At 32.8% G+C, this 20797-nt stretch overlaps 4 protein-coding genes across 5 annotated transcripts in view; 3 read left to right on the top strand and 1 right to left on the bottom strand.

Moving 5' to 3' along the window:
* Positions 1-20797, top strand: part of LOC139501253 (uncharacterized) — a 599145-nt gene that overhangs the window by 101762 nt on the left and 476586 nt on the right. The window lies entirely within an intron of this gene.
* Positions 1283-5691, bottom strand: LOC139501255 (uncharacterized). The gene is made up of 3 exons (XM_071290274.1): positions 5490-5691; positions 3214-4776; positions 1283-2787 (listed from the first exon to the last, which is right to left on the bottom strand). The coding sequence occupies exons 1-3, from the start codon at positions 5581-5583 to the stop codon at positions 1475-1477; spliced, it is 2970 nt and encodes a 989-aa protein (XP_071146375.1). The 5' UTR covers positions 5584-5691; the 3' UTR covers positions 1283-1474.
* Positions 5856-11928, top strand: LOC139501256 (uncharacterized). 2 transcript variants are annotated; one of them, XM_071290275.1, is made up of 6 exons: positions 5856-6162; positions 7093-7338; positions 8339-9339; positions 9826-9915; positions 11134-11314; positions 11725-11928. In XM_071290275.1, exons 1-6 carry the CDS (start codon positions 5976-5978, stop codon positions 11808-11810), a joined length of 1791 nt encoding a protein of 596 aa, XP_071146376.1. In that variant the 5' UTR covers positions 5856-5975; the 3' UTR covers positions 11811-11928. The 2 variants fall into 2 exon arrangements, with proteins under 2 accessions (XP_071146376.1, XP_071146377.1); XM_071290276.1 differs by lacking the exon at positions 5856-6162 and adding an exon at positions 6164-6299 and having other exon boundaries at positions 11725-11927.
* Positions 12202-20797, top strand: part of LOC139500299 (uncharacterized) — a 221066-nt gene continuing 212470 nt past the window's right edge. The window contains exons 1-9 of the mRNA XM_071289042.1: positions 12202-12236; positions 12569-12657; positions 13147-13320; positions 16462-16720; positions 17084-17247; positions 17950-18120; positions 18911-19120; positions 19654-19696; positions 20175-20329. Coding sequence (XP_071145143.1) covers positions 12202-12236; positions 12569-12657; positions 13147-13320; positions 16462-16720; positions 17084-17247; positions 17950-18120; positions 18911-19120; positions 19654-19696; positions 20175-20329 — 1300 coding nt within the window. The remainder of the gene's footprint in view (positions 12237-12568; positions 12658-13146; positions 13321-16461; positions 16721-17083; positions 17248-17949; positions 18121-18910; positions 19121-19653; positions 19697-20174; positions 20330-20797) is intronic.

Genomic DNA, 20797 nt, shown 5'->3' with positions numbered 1-20797 from the left:
TCTTATTCGGCGATTTAAATTTGTTTATCCAAGTTACAATGTAAGTTCCATCCGAGATATATTCGGTGTATCTTTTCATTTAATTGACATGTTTATAATGTTTTAATAAATAATACAGCTCACTACTATACAATTGTAAGTTCACAGTTTAACACCTGACTAATTGTTTATCCAAAAAAGCCATATTGTATAAACAAATATGTTTTGATTGCATATCGATCATTGATAAAATTAATAAGACAAACCGTTTTGACAGATAATCATTAATGTAATTAGGAGTATTGGGACTGCATCATTAGACCGGAATTCGAAATACACAGGGTCTGGTTTACAAAGGGTATTTTAACAGACTTTGAAGGGGAAAAAAATGAGACTTTCATTTTCGGCCGGAATGGACAGGAAACCGGTTTATTCAGTTCCAGTTTACTCAGGATTGACTGTAATACAAACATTATTTTCATGACTGTATCATAGTTTTTATCATAATAGTAGTTAATAACATGCACATGAAAACATTGTTGAAGAATGATTATGAATTTGTCCTAGGTCAGTTAACTTTTAAGTAAATTTTAAATTGGTGATGTTAAATTTTTTATGCAGGGTCCTTAAGCTGTCATAATCATCAACATAAAATGCCCAGATAAAATCTGCATAATCTTTTTAAAAAAAAAAGAAGAAACACAAATTAGGATCTTCTTTTAATTGTGCAAAGCCTGTTACAGTTCTCGCTGCGTAAAAGACCCATTGTTGGCCTTCGGCTGTTGTATACTCTTTGGTTGGGTTGTTGTCTTTGACATATTCCCCATATCCGTTCTCAATGTTACTAATATATTTTGTCAGGAAACTTAGTCATAGCTGTTGATTTTCAGGTTTTCTGTCCATGATATGCAAGGAGAAAAGAAATATCTTTTGAACTTGAAATTGAGTGTATGTTTGGAACCTAATGGTGCTTCCCCTGTGAAAAAGAATCCCAGATAATGGATTTATCCTAGGTAATCCCAGGATTGTCCCAGGACGTCCCAGCCTTACTTTGTGGGTGAACCTGGGAAAAGCTGGGATATTCATTTTATATGGGACAACCTAGGATTCCCACAAATTATATGAGCTGGAAAAAGCTGGGATATCTAAGGACATCCTGGGATTATTGGAAATTTGTGGCAAGAGCTGGGACAGATAAGAATAGCACAAGTCCCAGAAATACTTAGTTGTTTTTTCAATTTGCAGAACTCTGGGATTAAGCAAGGACTTTCTAGGATTTGTAAAGACAAGAGTAAAAATGTTAGAGTCCAAACTTTTTATGTCTGAGAAATTTTTGTTAAAAAAGATACAAATTGTGAACATGTGCATGAACATTATCTTTATACACAGTAATTTTAGAAATGTTAAATAATTAAACTTGATTTGTGAAAATTAATTTTCTAGCCAATTGTTCAGTGAAAATTATGAATTTTAAGTACATTATCATTCAATCCATTCAGGAACTTTGTCCATATAAATTTGGTAGTCTGGCAATGCAAGGATATTTTGTGTTTCCATCAAGATAAAGCAGTTTTTCTTGGATATTTTCAACTAATATAACACAGTTTTTGGCATTCAGATCTTCAGGGTTCACAGTAATTAAATGACTGATAGACCTATGAACCAATGCCATTTCTTCCTTTAGTGTAATGTATTTCACAATTGCCGCACATTTGTTACTCTTACGGTGCAATACAAAATATTGAATAGATGCTATCTGGGAAGAATTGTCAGAAGTGCATGTATTAATATTATTTATCAACACTACATGGCCAATTCTCTTGGTCATTCTACTATAGATTTTGGAGAATATAACTTGGTCATTTTTGACTATGCGTCCAACTTTTGAAATTGTTCCTAAACTACTATCATCATCTGGCTGTGGTAAATTCAATACTTGTCTGAGTTGTCTTAAAATATCTGCTTCAAGAATTTCTGTCTTCATTCCCCCTGCAATTTTACAATTTTCTGCAACATGTTTTATTTTTATTGCTCTTCTTGTGTTCATTGCTTCTACGACAAAATTTCTTAATTCTGAGTTGGCCATTTTAGAACAATCAACAGTGAGTCGTTTTCTTGCCTGCATAGACCACAAAATTTGGGAACAAACATCTCCTGTACCATGTGCAGATTCCAAAATTGTACCATTCATATCTTCAAATGCGAAGCATGACCATGCCCAGAGTGGTCCCAATTTTCTGACATACGATGTAAGATGTCGGCAAGTATTGTGCAGATTTATTGTACAATTATTTACTCCATATAAATTGCCAAACTGTGCATAATATAAGTTCAAAATATGTTCTGCATGATTTAACTGCACTGCAGTGATCTTGTCACTTAATAATATATATATTCCCTCCACAAGGAGGCAATGATGATTGAAGTATTCAGACACCATGATATCAATCAAACACGGTACAGAATAAAAAAGTAACCACATCTGGAGTTCGGATGCTTTCAAATGATGCATATTATTTTCAATTTTCCTTGGAAGTCTTGTAATGTCGTCAGTAGGCTTCATCTTCTTAAGTTTTTTGTCAATTTGTTTTATGGCCCTTCCAATGAAGTAAGGTTTACCAGCATGTGATGATGAAAACCAAAGTTTCATCAACATTTTGGTTACACCAAGTAAAACTCCATGCATGTAGTCTGGAACCAGTCCCCAGACCATATCAAACCATTCTAGCCCATGCAATGACGATACCCCTTTAACTCCCATCTCAGGCTTATTTGTCTGAAGCGCAGCTAGTCCACAAGCTAGGATTTCTATAAAAAAAAAATAACTGAACATGCGTTATCATTTCAACAATAAACAAAGACAATTGTCAATCATGTCAGTTATTTAATATGTTTCATGTTTTTATAATCATTGATATTTTTAATCAAACGCTTTCAATATTTCTTATTTCAGAAAATAAAAATATCCATGTTCATGGTTGTATGTTAAATACTGTGTGTAAAAGATTACACATGTACACCAGGTGCATGTTTTTTTGCTCTGTGTTGAAGATTTTATGACAGCCTACATCACTGCTTATTCATTTATTCATCATGATAATTACTTGTTTTATTGGGAGTAGTTGTCTCATTGGCAATCATACATAAATATATCTACCACATTATCTTATTTTTACATTTTTTATAATCATCATTTTACATGCATGACATGCAGACATGTATAATCTTAATTACCTGCTGAATTTCTGACTTTATACAAATCACTATCATTACGGTGTGGATAAACTCTGGTATGACCACGTCCTTGCTTCACCACTTCACCAGGATCTTCACATGTAATACAGCTGTTTTTTCCATTGTGTTGGGTCATTTCAGTCAAATACGCTTTTGCTTGCAAATCCATTGTACTTGCCAATAGAAGACCTCTGGTAAGAACTGTCTTACCATCTACAGATATGGATACCCCATTGTCTTTTAGGTCTATCATGTGTTCAATAAAGGGCTGCAGAAATGTCCTGAAGACCGGTTTACCTTTGGACTGCCAAATACCCCATATTATCATGTTTCTCCTGGAGAATCTTAAAACTGGTGGTAATTCGTTGATAACAAGATAGATTGGCCATATTGAAACACCGGATGATTTGAATAATGGAACACCATCGGTGTTGAAAAGCAAAGTGAAATTATCCTTTCCATTCATAAACTGGCCAGGCTTACATAAATCTCTGTACATTTCTCCTGTAACTATATCAGTCACATCAGCTGTTGCTTTACAGTCAGCACGGTACTTCACTATACTTGACCATATGCCCTCCCTTTGTAATATATCCTTTATTTGTTGTTTCACTGGTAGACAGGTAAAGTATGTTTTCTTTCTTTTCAGTTGCTGCTTGTTAATTGGCCCTTTATACCTTATGCCATTACATCCTGCTATTGCACATTGAAAAATGTCTTCTTCAGTATACAGTGTATAACATTTGTCACAGAATTCATATATCTGTGTCTCAGTTGAACCAATACAGGCTTTTAATTTATTAGGATCTTTGACTTTGTTTTCAGGGTTAAAAATGTTAAGGATTTTAACTACATCACGAGATCCACTCTCTCCTAAATGGTATCTTAACAGCAGGGATAGTAATGCCATGTCTTTTTCTTCATCATGGGTCAGTTTTGTCTGTGATTCTGAATTAGCGATTTCTGGCTGATCGAAACTTGAGTCATCACTTAATATGTTGTCCTCAGTATCAGTATCTAATTCAGAAGATGAAGATATATCTGATTCAAAATCTGTATCAATATCACTATCAGAGTCTCTAGAAATAGATGTTGCAGATGAATCACAATCAGATAATTCAGCAGCAGCTGCCTCACATTCCCATGCTCCTGGGAAAGATTGCATTGTCTTATCATATACATTTTGTACATGTATTTCTGCTGAATTGCTGTTCAAGACCTCATGTTCATTTAAAACAGATATGCTTTCTAACATACCAGTTTCAAGTTTGTTCTGGGAAGATGTGCATTCATTATATGAAACAGTATGTGCAAGTTCTTCTTCATGTATTGACGATGAATGACAACTTTCTAAATTTGATAAAGATGAAGATTCAGCAGTTTCTGATCTTGTTTCAAATGTTGTGGATTCCTCTTGGCATTCTAGATCTAACTGTCCTGATACTGTTACAGACTGGATACATGTTTCTTGGTCAAATTTTCTTTTTCGAAACGCTGTTGTCCTAGGAATTGGTACTGCAGAATTGCTTACGTAAAGTTTGTACTTCTTCGCTTCATGGTCAGCTAGAATATAAAAAAAAATTGGATGTCTTAATAGTTATTCAATGAAAAATATGTTTATCATATCAGTGTTTATTTTCATTACAGTCAAATGCAAATAATAAATATATACTGTTGATAATTCATTTTGAAATTAATGCAATGTTTTAAAACAGGCCATTCCATTTAATTTCTGAACAGAAGTGGGGATAAAACACTACATGTACCTTGTCAAAGACCCTTAAGAAATTAAATGCTCAAGCAATTTCAATCCCCCAGATGCTCATGATGTTTGACTAGGAACCCATCAGAAATCCTTAAAGAAAATACCCCTCTAAAAAAAAACAAATATGTAGCTCTCACATAGATTATGAGCCAACACTTGAAAAATGTTACAAATGTATGCCCCAGAAAAAAATCCCCCCTTTTTTCAGATACTAAATGGAATGTGAATGGTCAATGATTTTCAACAAACACTATCTTTATAAAATTTAAAAAAAAGAAGAAAAATATATGCAAGTTTAAAAAATTATAAACTTGTATTTGAAGCTTAAAGAAGATCGGGAGAAAATAGTAAAAACTACACTATAATTTAGAGACGGTAAATAATTGTGAATGTCCGGCAATAATTCATGTGTGGTATCATGTTACATTTTTACTGGTGCCTTTTAACTTTCAAATGCATACAATTTACACAATGACGTCCTAGTTCTGAACAAAACAATTTCTAATCTTACGTTTTATGCCATGTATTTTTTCTCTATGGGATATCAATCTCTGTTTTCTACTCAACAGTTTGCCACAAATTTCGCACTCTTCGACTTCATTCATTGTTATTGTTTTCTTCCATTAAGAAAATTCTAGAGCGCTTCCGAAAATCACGATAAAGCATGATAATTCTAGAGAGTTTCCGAAAATCACGGTAAAGCTAAAACCGAAAAGGCAAATAACAAACCTTAATAATTATTTGTTCTTCGTGCTTTTGTGATGTTGTTTATTCCCATCTTCTAATAAACGATTAAAAACGATGATAATCCCTACCACATACGTATCACGTTTTAAAACACATCGAAAGCGCGTTAATATTATCGGTATTTACTCGTCGGTGTTTAGATGCATCTCTATTTCCCGTATTTGGTAAACAGAAAGTAACTTGACACCTAGCGCTATTTTCAAATAACTTGAACGACTACAGTTACAGCCATGATTACAAAGAAACAGAAATGCAAGCCCAGAATAAATTTGCTGTGATGTTATGGCCGACTGACAGTGGTAAAATGTCAGTACATAGTCTGGGGAAAATTAAAGAGCCTCTTAAGCCATGGAATGACTTTAAACTCGGCGACAAAGGAAAGGCATCATATCCCGGGTACAAAGAGTTGTGGGATTTTGAAATTTTAGCCATTGGTGGTAAGAACGCACGATACTTCCCTAATGCATGTATGAAAACAAAGAATGTTATGCATGTCGTCCTGATTAGAAATGCATGGAACAACAATGGAAGATATTGTTAGGTATATCAAGAACAAGAAGAAAATATGAATCTTGTAAGTAAGATATTTATGGTCATGATTCAAATTAAAACAATCCTCATAAATATATTTTAAGACATTATATATTATTGTTTATGAAATAAAAGACATCTATACAAATGAACAATTTAATGATGGAAAAACAATGACATTTACACATAGATACCAAAAAAACAAAGCACTTAAATGCATATATTTGAACATGTTTAATTACCACGGTACTATGATTTCCCTTTTATGTTCAATCAAAATCTATTTGGTGTTATTAAACAGATATATCATGTTATGGCTTGGGAAATAACACAGTCCCTTGACTGGTATTTTTCGCAAAAACCCCTCCCTTACATGATATACATGTATCTGTTCAATAAACGTATTTACACTTTTGGTATTTAGCTGTGTCTTGCCTCCGAATGACCTAATATCACCTCCGCAGTGGCGGATCCAGGGGGGGGGGGGGGTGTTCCGTGGGTGCCCACCCCCCCTTTATTTTTGCCGATCAATGCATTTGTATCGGGACATATGTTTTGCACCCCCTGACAATAATTTATTGTATAATTTGTTCCACTGTGGGAGAGTGCTAACACACGAGGACGGAATAATTTTAACTAACATTTAAACAACAAAAACATTGTATTAATATTTTATTATGCCCCACCTAGTAAATGTAGTAGAGGAGCATTATGTTTTCTGGTCTGTGTGTCTGTTTGTCAGTCAAATAGCTCCCTTAAACATGTTAAAGAACATTTTATAGTTACAAGTCCTGTACAATGTAGTTTTATCAGTTTAAACTAATTACTTTTTTTAGAATGCAGGAAGTCCATGGACAAAAAGCTTACAGAGCTTATTGAAAAAAAGCAAGCTACTGCTGATACTGGTTTGGACAATACGGTCAATGCCAATAGAATTGATAGACCTGCCTTGGCAGAGACCACACCTGGACATACATGTACACCCAACAGAAAAAGAAAACAAACAACAAATGTGGGAGTAAAGCAAACAAGAACAAAAAAAAAGAAAGATACATGTGGTAAAACTGTCAAAAAATCTAAAGGTAAGTGTAAGTCTTGACTTGTCATGATTAAACCACTGAAATCTCTTCATATACTGTAATTCATTACTAAAAAAGCTCTTCCATACATATTTATTGGACCACAGATGAATTATCACGTAGTGATTGGTTAAACGCTGTCACATGGTGACCCCCTATGAGACCGTATGGGGTAAGTAAGTTTCATATGGGGTTCGTGACACGTTAATGGCGACATCATCGAAGTATCAATGTTGTTGTGTTTCATTGTTTATTTTTCAACAAAACGCCGCAAAAAAAGTCCAGCGTCCGATAAATTCGTTATACGGTAAACTACTGACCCCCCTACGAACCATATAACTTATAATATATTACAAGCAATTCTATATGTTAACACATTACATGGTATTTTTTGGTTAATTAACCCTATTATTCACCAGCAAATAACCTTTTGATTTTCTTGTTTAACTAGTGCCAACCGAATGATATTTCCTATAAAGGGTCCTTTTCAGGGCCATTAATATTTTACTAAAAGTTTCTACCTTTGTTGTGCATACAAGAAATTCTAATATACAAATGTATTTTCAAACATCAACTTTCTCTGCTCCGTCAGTGAAATAACTTTCTCATGTTGACAATTTTGGATAATCACCTTTTCTACAGTCCATTTTTTTAAATATTATCTATCTTACCAAATATATATTATACATGTATGTTGTAATTTCAGTAGACTCTCAGTGTGTTAAATTGTACAGGAGTTAAAATATAAACTATGAGTTCTATAAAATATATGTGCTATAGCATTATGGATTGGACATAACAATGGTCCGTTCACAATTCTGTTTTTCAACAGAAATAAAAACAAGAATAATTTTCTGAATATCTGCAAAACGTTGGTCACACATAAAATGTACTAAACACAATTAAGCAAAAAAGTTGGGATGCAATACATGTATATGCAGCACTATTTACCTTTTGCAGATTGTTTTTCAGATCTGTATATTTTCTTTCACATTATTTTCAGGTGCCGAAAAACACGACAGTGATGATGAGGAAAATGATGGAAATTCACCTGCTGTCACAAGAGAAGCTATAAAAACAGCAGTTGATTCACTTCTTAGAAGTCGGAATGAAAAAAATCATATGACCACACCACCACTTGTTGCAGCCAAACCTCAACAGACGTCATATGAGGATGATTCCCAGAGAGTTCAACAACAACCTTATGAAAATCAGTCACATGTACCACATGCTCAGATATCGCAACAACATCTGTCTCACCAACCTGTTCAGCAACCAATCTCTAATCATAAGGAGCTACACTTACCAGTAACTCCCCAACTTCCACAACAAAATGAGTCATGTGTACCACATCCTCAGATATCGCAACAACATCTGTCGCACCAACCTGTTCAGCAACCAATCTCTAATCATAAGGAGCTACACTTACCAGTAACTCCACAACTTCCACAACAAAATGAGTCATGTGTACCAGTCACTCAACTGTCTCAGCAAAATAAATGGCATGATATACCACTTCATCAACAAATGTCTCAGCAAAATCCATCAATGCAAATACCACTTCATCAATTATCCCCTCAACAAAGTCAGTCATCTTTACCAGTTCCTAAACAACTTTTTCAACAAAATCAGTCGCAACAATTATATCCTTATAATTCAAACATGTTTAACCAGCCAAGTACATCAAATGGACAGAACTCCTTTCCATACATGAGTATGCTCATGAACAACAATGACCATCAATTTCAGCAGGACATACAAGTACCACCAATTAGACAAAGCCTAGAGACTGCATATAATTGGCCAATCTCCAGCCATACCAGTTCCTTCTGTGAAAGTGGGACTTCTTTTGAACCCTTGACAGGACAGGTCATAAGTGATAATGAGAAGGAAGATACTGATGATCAAAGTCAATGTCACAAATGCTGTGACCAACTTAAATATTTAAAAAAAGAAATAAAAGAACTGAAAAAGGACGTTGAAAAACTAAAAAAGAAGTCTAAGGTGAGTGCAAAACATATTTGGCATGAAGGTTTATCCTCTGCTATTCTGTATTGAAACTTTACAATAACACTGTACAGGTTACACATAATTCATTTTATAATTTAAAGTATTTTTTCAGATTAATTGAAGTACAAATACTTATTAGAATATATAAATGAATAAAATCCTTCAGTTGAGTGTTTTTCCTATAAATTGTTTGAAGGATGGGGCTTGACTGAAAGAATGGTGATCATGACATTTGAAGGGGGGAGGAATAATGAAGAGTCATAGGGTATTAACTTTTTTAAGGAGAGGGGCCTGACGTTAATGTATATGGACACCACCATGCATAAATCAAGAACTTGAGGGAAACACTGACCTCTTAACCTTTAAAACATAATCAAAATTGAAAAAAAGACACAGTAAAATGTCAGTGCCCCCTTAATAATCTCCCTAAAGAAAACTCAATTTTAGTATGATAAATTAATTTTCAATTATTTATTTCAGAAAAACCAATCTTCTGACCTTAAAGATGCAGATCAGTTGGATATAGATAACAACCGTCAAGAGAACAATATGGTTAATGGATATACAAAGGTATTATCATTTTTTTTTCTCTGTCATTTATTTTCTGACTTCTGTGGTAAAAGATTAAATTTTCTCTTGCATATTTTTGCAAAAGTATTACATGTTCATTTTACAAAATACGCTTTCGCGTCGATCCGGCCCCACGTCGATCCGGCCCAAGTCGATCCGGCCCCACGTCGATCCGGCCCAAATGTAAAGTCGATCCGGCCCCAATAAAAAAATATATTTATAAGGAATAAAAATAAAGATATTTATTAAAGTAATTCATAAATGTTTATGATTTTTATTATAATTTTAAAGGTGTACGGTAAAAAAAAATAAAAAAATATTTTCTTCAGATGAGTATAAAATAATAATAGATACTGGATACTCATATAACTTGTGTTTTTTCTACACACAACTATTCAAAATACTGTCAAATTTATGAAAAATATATCGATATATATATAGCAAGATGTGGTGTGATTGCCAATGAGAAAACTCTCCATCCAAATAACAGTTTATAAAAGTAAACTATTATAGGTTATTATTATTCCAAGATCAATATGGTTATTTCTTATTTTATTATGGGGCCGGATCGACTTGGGGCCGGATCGACGTGGGCTGGATCGACTTGGGCCGGATTGACTTTGGGCCGGATTGACTTGGGGCCGGATCGGTTTGGGGCCCGAACGACCGGATATACAATAAATGCATTGAAATTCTTGAGACTTGCACAAGAATAACTTTCCAAAAAATTATTTTGATATATTTTCCAAAATATTTATTCAGCCCTTTCAAATATTATTGCGAATCATTGTCAATCATACAATACTATAGCATTCCATTTTCATTAGTAATGTTTATGTTTGATTTTTCCTTTAAATTTGTAACTGATATAACACCAGTATGGAAATCTTCAGAAATATGTCAAGTGATAAACAAATTATTGCTTATTATATCTCTTATTTACCATTGATAATTCATACAATAATAAAACTAAAATATTAAAATAGAACAACAGCAATACAGATATTTATTACACATTGGGATAAAGATGTCAGCTCAGTGTACACTAATGTACATTTGTACTTGTTGTGAAAAACTGTGCTAAACATCTGGTACAGATGTCACAATCAGAAGGCATTTTGATAATAAATGATCCCTATATGTTGCTTTGGTCAGCATAGGTGACATTACTAAATCAAGATATTAAATAATGAAGACTTTTTTCCCTTGGATTTCCAGGATGAAATTGAAAGAACAGTCAAATCCAGATCTGATGTTACACAGGCTGTTAAGGCAACAATGCCAATGGTTTTTAATGAAGAGGAATTGAGGAATTGCAGCCTATTAGGCCAAAAAAAGAATACAAAAACAGATGACCCAAGACCAGGCCTTGATGAAACCAGAAGAAGTTTCTTAGAAGGTAAGTTATTGATGTAGTGTAAAGGGTTGATGCATTTATATAACGGTACAGGTATAAAAAATCAAACCATAGACAATTCAGGACATAATGTAGTAAGCCACCAAAATAGATTGGTTTACAGCATAATTTGGTCAGACACAAGTATGATTATTTGGCATTTGATGACATGACTCAAAATACAGAGAATGCAGTCTAAAAAAATGATTAAATAAATATTTGACCGAAGATTGAATGACATGAGATTTTAACCAGTAATAAAAAAAGAACAATATCTATTTTTCAACAACTGTAAATAATGTAATCTTTTTACCGCTATTTACGTGATATATGAATCCTGGAACAACTAATGTGCAAAAATTGAGATTTGTATTAGTTGTTATTGTAATATTACACTCTGTTTATATTTTCAGATTTAATAGCCAAGGCCTATACTGTGGCAATAAAGGAAGTTAGAGGGAAAATGAGGGACAGGCTTAAGATGTTTGCCAGGAAATAGGACAGGAGATTTTATAATTGACAGTCTATCTTACATGTCTTAACCTAATTGTGACAAAAATTAACATTGACATTTTCATTTTCATTATCAGTATTTCATAATGGAATTATACATATCAATGAGTTTTTTTATGATATTTTATTCAATTTTTATTGTTTACAATCAAATCAAATATATTCTACTAAATAAACTTTCAGCAATCATGATTGTTTTTTTTGCAAACTATGTTGTCTAGTGTATTCAATAGTTTTCATACAAGTAAATACATATTCTTTTTACAATTATAATTGGTTGAAATATATAACATTTTAATGATTCAGAAGATTTTGCAGAAAAAAATTAGCCTGAGAAAGACTCACAGTCACTGCTTTATAAGGAAGATTTACCAAAAATGATCATCAGATTTTCTGGGAAAAGCTGGGACTGGTATAGGACAGAGCTGGGAATTTATAGAATTTAGCTGGGACTTATATAGGATTATCATGGACATCCTGGGACTGAGGCTAAGTGATGTGGGATAAAGCTGGGATCGATATGATATAAAGCTGGGATTAATATTTGGGACAACCTGGGACTATAACTGAATTAGAAAAAACCCAGCTTTTAAAAAAGTCTCAGGATAACCTGGGATAATCCTTGTTCCAATACCGTCCCACATAATCCTAGATTAAAAACCTAGGATTATCCTAGGATAAACTGGGATCTTTTTCCAGCTTTATCCAAGGATTATCCTAGGAATTCCCACATTTTTTTCACAGGGGTTGTTTACTGTCAACAACCATATTTGACAATTTGAAACTACCAAAACTGGCCTGTGACTGGACAAATTCTGGATTTAAAATTCCAGGTATACATTTTAGGTTAAAGGTGTAAAAAATGTAATATTTTGTATTTGAAAGGAAAGAATATGAATAAAAGGTGCTGTGGTATATATGTCCATAATACTGCAGCTCAACAAAAAATATTAAAAAGACATTTAAAAGTCAACTTACAGTCTTCATTTTTCAGAAGCATATTCAACTGTTCAATTAGAAATTAACTTGGTAGAATTTTAATGAAAATTCAATATATAATGTGATCTCCATTGGTTCTTTGCTTATAGTTTCAATCTGCACTGCTGTATAATTAAAACTTCACAAATCCACTGCAATTAGTCTATTGAAATAGAAATTAATAAATGCTTTAGTTATTAATATGAAAAAGGCCACAGCTAGGATAAGAATCTATTAGTAAAGTTCAGCTTAAATTGTAATTTATTTTGCAGTAATAATCTTAGAGTATGAGTTTGAGAAGTGCAACAGTTACTACAGAACACTTTAATTTACTTTTCATATAGATTTTTCATTGGCAAAGTTTAAAGCAGACAACAGTTTACCTAGTCTAGGACAGGTGAAAGGGCTACTGCTTGCTAAGCTACTGGAGGAACTAGGAGTATCTGCCTATCTTCTAGAAGAACAGTGCAGTAGAAGTTTACCACCTTACAGTTCCTCAACAGATGGTTGGACTAGCAGTTAGTGTATAATAGAATATAATTTTGACTTGAACAGCTATTAATGTTTTAATGTCCCATGTGTAACACATTGCAGGGGACATGGAAATACTGGGCATCCATCTGTCTGTCTATCCATCCAATCTTGTTAGCACTCTCACAATTCTTGTATAATTATACCCACTTCATTGCAATCACCTTGTCAGTCTGTCTGGTGATCTGTTTGGTCAGCTAATACTTCTGACACACTTTTCATAGGTGCTATTGAACAGAGTTGTAACATTTGAACCATTAATCTGTTAAACACCAAATTCCTGTTTGTCCATACTTTTAAATTTTCAATATATGTTAAATGAGTTTAAAAAAAACGATTGCAACACTTTTCTCAAGTACTAAATAAAACTGAATGCTTTGAAATAAACCCTCACTAGAACACACCCTCGAAATCGCGGGCACATACAGCTTGTGAACTGTTGTAGAATTATTTTTTAAAAAGATATTATGTATGAAGAATTTCATAAAAGGTATCAAAAGCCCTCTCCCTTTTTCCAAAGTCCGATATTTGTTTCCTTTCTGTTAAATTCAATTATTTTCGTGTTTCTGGCCTCGGACCACAATTATTCGTCTCTTTTGCTACAATGCTTCTTTTGGTAAAAGTCAAATCAAATTAAAAATTTGCACCGTTTCAAACATCAAATAAATGTAACTGCTTATATATAGTCCATTATAAGTCTAATAAAATATGCTTCAAGGACAATCCATCAGTGCTTTTTCTTTTGAGAGTCTTACTAACATGCCAATGGTAGGATTTAAATCTTGTATAAATGACTAAGACCGACTAAGGCTAATTTGAGGGGTGGTCGGAGGGGTCCTGATCCCGAAATCCCGAGATGCAGAATTTAAAGAAATTCATATCCCGAAATCCCGAAATCGAAAAATATATTCCCGGATCCCGTAAGGATCAATCCCCAAATCCCGAGTTTCAAAACACCCGATCCTGACGCCCCGAAAAAGGCCCTGCCTCCTCTAATCTCTACGGCTTACTTTCATTTTTGCCAAATCACTTTTTTTCACTTTCAACAATAAATTGTTATGCCCCATCTAGTCTGTGCATCCGTGCGTTCGTTCGGTCGGTCGTTCGTCAGTCCCGCTTCAGGTTAAAGTTTTTGGTCAAGGTAGTTTAAGATGAAGTTAAGCATGTTTCACTTATTTTAATATACAGTCGACTCTCGTTATGTCGAAGTCAGCCGGACCAGAGAAATATTTCGAGATACACGTAGTTCGACTCAAACGAACACCGGAAGTTCAACAATCTAAGGGACACAACTTTTGTTTAGCTTGGTAAAGCTAAAATAAATCCAGGTGAATATGGCAAGGGGATCGATATTCTAGTATCAGATCGATGTATTTGTATGTCACAGTCTTTTATTATTTAAAAAATGACATTTTTTTACTTATTCAATTAAAAAAAAAATCCTATGGCTTTTCCAAGAGAGTAACTTCCAATCGATAGTTTCGTTATTCAGGTCGGTTATAGCTGACAAAATTGTTTATTCTCGGATACAAGAGATTTAAGAAAATTTTGATTTCTATTCATATTGTTATATCTCACTCTTTCTTTTTAAAAGAAAATATAACAAGATTAAAGACGCCGTTTGAGTAGTTTTTAAGTGATCATCAACGGAAGCCATAATCCTCACTTTATACACACCCAAGCTCATTAGTGTAAATCACAAATTAATTGTTTTGTAAACATTTTAAATACTTTTTCATGAACATTAACAATGTATTACTAATTATTTATAAAAATTCTATAAAAGATAATCTTAGGTAAACACGCATGTCATAAATCAATACAGTGTTCAGTGACCGGAAATTTAATAACACGTGTATTGTCAGATTAACTCTTCAGTCTATTTTTTAAAATCCCGGAGGTCATGTTTTGACATGTGTATTAGTTCGAGATAAAAAATGAAGTTTGAATGCTTTTGTTAACCTTGGGACCGTAAATTTAGTTCGACTCATCAGGAGTCGAATTACATACGTTTGTATGGAATATTTAAGTTCGGGACCACGTGAAAACTTCGACTCATCCGAAATTTCGAGTCAACCGAGTTCGAGACAACGAGAGTTAACTGTATATGCAAGTGGTATGACCCCTTAAATAGTAAACATTTCAAAGAAAACAGTAGACAGAATCAGGGACTTTCTATACTAACATAGAAAGTCCCTGACAGAATACAGAGAGTCTCTATACATTAAAGTAGTATAATCGAAGTTTACATGTAGATAAACGCGAACAATAGTTGTCCTCTTTAAGGAGGTATAATAGTTGTGGTTCTTGCGATCTTTACACCATGAAATGAAACGCGAAAAATAATTGTCCTCTCTAAGGAGGTATAATAGTTGTTATTTTTGCTATCTAAACACCATAATATGGAGAACGCTCTGAATGGCTTATTTATTTTTCATTTTTGTTATCTATCATACGATTGGTTTTTTTAAAATGTGTCACATGTTTTACTAATTTTAATATATATGCAACTGGTATGACCCCTTAAATAGTAAACAATTGAAAGAAAAACAGTAGACAGAATACAGAGAGTCTCTATATATTAAAGTAGTATAATCGTAGTTTACATGTAGATAAACGCGAAAAATAATTGTCCTCTATAAGGAGGTATAATAGTTGTGGTTCTTGCGATCTAAACATCATGATATGGAGAACGATTTGATAGGCTTATTTATTTTTCATTTTTTGTTATCTACTTTTCATAGGTGCTATTGAACAGAGTTGTAACATTTGAACCATTAATCTGTTAAACACCAAATTCCTGTTTGTCCATACTTTTAAATTTTCAATATGTTAAATGAGTTTAAAAAAAACGATTGCAACACTTTTCTCAAGTACTAAATAAAACTGAATGCTTTGAAATAAACCCTCATACCCTAAGTTTACATATAACTTAGATTTGCAGCATATTAAATTGCACATTCCAACTTCAATCTCCTCATCATATTGTTTTTAGCAAAAAAACATTTACTTTATTATAAGGATAATTAAGGGATGAAGGGATGATTGAGGATTTTGTTGATAAATTCTGTGTTCTAGGTGATACCTTATTTAAAAAAAAAATGTTATATCTTAACATTCAATTGCAGATTGTAGTGCCTCCACAATGAAAAGTTTGCCAATATTATCTGGTCCTGTCTCCTGTCACCTGATGGAAACTTGTACAGGTATACAGTGCTGTATTGATGTAGAACAGCTGAGTAGGTCCATCAGTGTATATCTGATTCTGGATACTTGTAGTTACAGTTTTGAAATTGGAATAGAGAAGCTCACCTATAAGAAGTCTCTTCTAGATATTGATTTTGACCAAAAACAAAGTTTTGATCTGTTGAATGTTATAAAAATAGAGTAAGTATAAAGTCAATTTTGTGTTTGTTATTTATATTTTTGCTACCAGACAAAAATAAGGTGAAGGGTTAATTGCAACCTTAACATTATTCTAAACAGGAAGCTCTTCTTCCACCTAGTCCAGCTGGAAATAAATATTCCTTCATCACAAGCAATATTTTTCAGCTGAACAGAAACTGAGTTAAAGAAGAAGATGTAGAAATATTTCTGTGTTTTAAAGAGATGGTCAAGTAATGCTGTACATTCATTTATTTAGGTGTCTTGCTGAATCTGCTTTATGTATTACATGCCCTTTTATCTTTGCTGTTATATAAACATGATCAGGAAACTATATGCTTATATTAAAAATGATTTCAATTTCAGTTATTCTATAGATGACCTGAAGTCCCAAGGTTTATTGTTGGTCAACCTTGATGTGAGTGTATGTTTTGAATCCCATGGAAGCTGTCAATTTACAGTCAACATATTTAAGGATGTTTTTCTACCTAAACCACTGTGTAACTGGCAGAATGGCTCATTTAATATTGGTATGCCATAGTCGTTTTAGAAATGAAACTCTACATTATATTTTTATTCCATCTTTTTATGTTTATTTTGCCAATTTAATGTTGTTACTTCATTTATCTATTTAAAAAAATATAGACTATAAACCTAATTTATATCAGACAACTTGAATTTTGTTTTCGTTACCTTTAATTATTATACATCAATAGCTGCAAGTACCGTACTGATGGAATATTTTACTCCCGATCTATTTATGGTTGACAGACAGACAATTTCACATACTGAAATGACCTTGTCTGTCTGTGTTGCTACATATTACTCAGCATCTTAATTTTAAAACATATAAATTTATCTGGAAATTCATAATGCTGAGTTGTACATTTGATGTGTGCAATTGTTAGATTGGCAATGTGTGGAATTTAATGTTAATTTCAAATAATTAGCTGGAATTCTAATTTGGACAACATAACACTCATCTCCTTGGCATCTTGTTATTTTTTTATTTTTTTAACTGATATTTAAGATGACTAAATTTAACTGAAATTGTTAATTAAAGATATGTAATAAGATTGAGCAAAGTCAATGTGATATTTTTTACTGAAGAAAAGAGGTCAAGAGGATATGACATTTATAACATGTTGTTTTCATATTTTGAAGCCCTTTGAGTCTCTATCTAATGTTTATCGTGTTTAACATACAATATATATGTTATATTGATTTTGCAGGATTTTCATTAAAGAATTGGACTAAGTCCTTAGGAATAGATACAGGTTCAGTGACAGACTATGCTGTAGATCTACTTCTGGAAAAACTTGGAATAGCCAAATTTATGTCGGAACCAAAATGTAACAGAGCAGATTCTCCCTATAGTCCTAGTAATGAAGGATGGAATACAAGTAAGAAAAGTCTTTGTACTGGAATACCTTGTTAATAATTTGACAATTGTTTTCTATGGCACCACCCTGTAGAACAACAAGTAGCCAGATAGATCCTAAATCTATACAAACTGAAATATAGTTATCATATCTGTGTATATTGGCTTAACATGTATAGTGTGTTCCAAATTGTTTAAAGGCTTAACATGTATAGTGCGTTCCAAATTGTTCAAAGGCTTAACATGTATAGTGCGTTCCAAATTGTTCAAAGGCTTAACATGTATAGTGCGTTCCAAATTGTTCAAAGGCTTAACATGTATAGTGCGTTCCAAATTGTTCAAATATGTAAACCAAGCAATTTTGGAAACAATAAAACATATTAATTGATGATGGAATTATAATTTCTTTAGTCTAGCTTAGTTCTAATTGTTTGACTTTCACCAATAGTAGGTAACCGATTAAAACAATGTGATGAAAACTGAGTGACACAGATGTATTATAAAGGGAAATGACCAGTTTGAAGAAATATTAAATAACTTGTAACTCATTACTGTAAATTCATAAATCTTTCTTTTGCTATACTATTGCATTTGTTGAACTTTGAACACAAAGGTCAAATTAATCATCGTGATTTCAGGAAATAATGTACTAAACAAATAATGACACAAACCATTTTTTGCAAAAGTTGTCATTTTCACATTTTGTCATTGATAAAACAAATAAAAAAAAAACCTGCAGTTTTAACTAAAAATCTGGATGAACTGATGAACTGACAATTTGTATATATTCTGACAATTATTTATTTTCGCAGCTTGTGAGAGACCTATTGATCTACAGCCCTTGACAGGACCAGTGACTTGTCATATACCAGACACCTGTACAGGGGTGGAATGTTGTATTGATGTGAAACCTATAAAACGGTCATTTCATGTGTTTGTTTTACTTGATGCTTGCTCTAACAGACTGAGGATTGGAATTGAAAAATATGAAATTGATATTTCACTGTTTGATTATGAATTTGGTGAGTTTTATATTGATGATTTCTGGACATGATATGAAAAAGAATTGGAATGGTTCATACAATTCCATATAATATGGGAAGAACAAACAGCTATACATACATGTATATAGACTTCATATTATATTTCTATGTGTCACAAATTAAGTTTTATGTGCTTTTCTTGCATACAGTGCAAATCTAGATAAATGTTATGATGATTGATGCTTCGCTAGGGAAACATGGTTCCTATTTTGTAAAATCAATTCTTCCCACATGTTTCAAATCATTGTCTTAAAACATTCTGGATTGTTTTGTTTGATGAAATTTTGTTAATTTCCAGCATCATTATTGATTGAGGATGTATCTTTTGTATAATTTACTTCTACAGTTTGCATATATAAATTGGGCCATATGTGAAAAATTTGATAACCCCTTTGCAAAAAGCATGTATCGTAATACTGTATCAAATTGCTGGTTCTAATTTTGCTACAAAACATATCTCTGCACTAATAACTTTAGATTCTTTTTAAATTTTTGTATTTTATATCTTTTAGGAATTGTTGACCAGTTTAAACTGCTGTCTGTGTTTATTATTGAGTAAGTAATTTGTGTTGTGTAAAAATGTTTCTTATAGATAAATGTAGGTTTTATGTAGCTCAGCTATTTTCAGTCTTCTATAAAAAAAAAAAACAAATACCAGTAGAATATTCAGAATCAAACCTATGAGTACAAGATAAACTGACAATGTCATGTCTAAAAACAAGAAAAGACTACAAGGACAAACAAGAGTTATCAAACAAAAGACTGAGCAACACAAACTCCACCAAAAATTGAGGAAGGATTTCAGTTGATCTAGAAAGGTGAACATATCTTGCTCTAAATAAGGCACCCTCATGTAGTATTACATGAAAATATTACGACTTGACTATTCTCTTTAATAGCCAGCTTTAGTCTACTTTGAAAGAATACTTTTTAATTTACATGAATACCTTGACTAAAGATAAAACCTACCTAAATATAGATTTTGAATAGCTCATTCATAAATATATTATAAACTTGAATACTTTTCTTACAGCTATTCAATCTACCATCTTGTTGATGATGATGTTTTCCTTGTGAATATGAATGTGAGTGTATGTCTGGAAAGTGATCAATGTTTGATACAGCAAGTTGTTCTTAAAGATGTGTATCTACCAAAGACCTTCTGTAAATGGAGCTCCACTTTATCAGGTAGGGTTTTCAGTTATATTTAATGGTATGAGATGAAAGGATACAGAATTGTGTTGTGTGGTATTGAACACATTTTTAGCTCACCTGGCCCAAAGGGCCAAGTGAGCTTTTCTCATCACTTTGCGTCCATCGTCGTCTTCCGTCATCTTTTACAAAAATCTTCTCCTCTGAAACTACTGAATTGGTAATTTTAAGGAAATTTTGCTGTTTTGGGTTATTATCTTGAATATTATTATAGATAGAGATAAACTGTAAACAGCAATAATGTTCAGCAAAGTAAGATCTACAAATAAGTCAACATGACCGAAATGGTCAGTTGACCCCTTTAGGAGTTATTGCCCTTTATAGTCAATTTTTAACCATTTTTCGTAAATCTTAGTAATCTTTTACAAAAATCTTCTCCTCTGAAACTACTGGGCCAAATTTAACCAAATTTGGCCACAATCATCTTTGGGGTATTTAGTTTAA

The sequence above is a fragment of the Mytilus edulis genome, chromosome 13 (assembly GCF_963676685.1).
Source record: "Mytilus edulis chromosome 13, xbMytEdul2.2, whole genome shotgun sequence".
In the NCBI taxonomy this organism is placed as follows: Eukaryota; Metazoa; Mollusca; class Bivalvia; order Mytilida; family Mytilidae; genus Mytilus; species Mytilus edulis.
Note: the sequence above shows the minus strand (reverse complement) of the source record. Positions and strands in the feature narration are given on the sequence as shown.

Coding starts and splice junctions, on each gene's coding strand:
- LOC139501255 (XM_071290274.1), bottom strand. CDS start 5,583: ATGAATGAAGTCGAAGAGTGCGAAATTTGTGGCAAACTGTTGAGTAGA. Junction 4,777..5,489: donor AAAAATACATGGCATAAAAC/GTAAGATTAGAA, acceptor TTTATATTCTAG/CTGACCATGAAGCGAAGAAG. Junction 2,788..3,213: donor TAAAGTCAGAAATTCAGCAG/GTAATTAAGATT, acceptor TTTTTTTTATAG/AAATCCTAGCTTGTGGACTA.
- LOC139501256 (XM_071290275.1), top strand. CDS start 5,976: ATGCAAGCCCAGAATAAATTTGCTGTGATGTTATGGCCGACTGACAGT. Junction 6,163..7,092: donor TGAAATTTTAGCCATTGGTG/GTAAGAACGCAC, acceptor TACTTTTTTTAG/AATGCAGGAAGTCCATGGAC. Junction 11,315..11,724: donor CAGAAGAAGTTTCTTAGAAG/GTAAGTTATTGA, acceptor TTATATTTTCAG/ATTTAATAGCCAAGGCCTAT.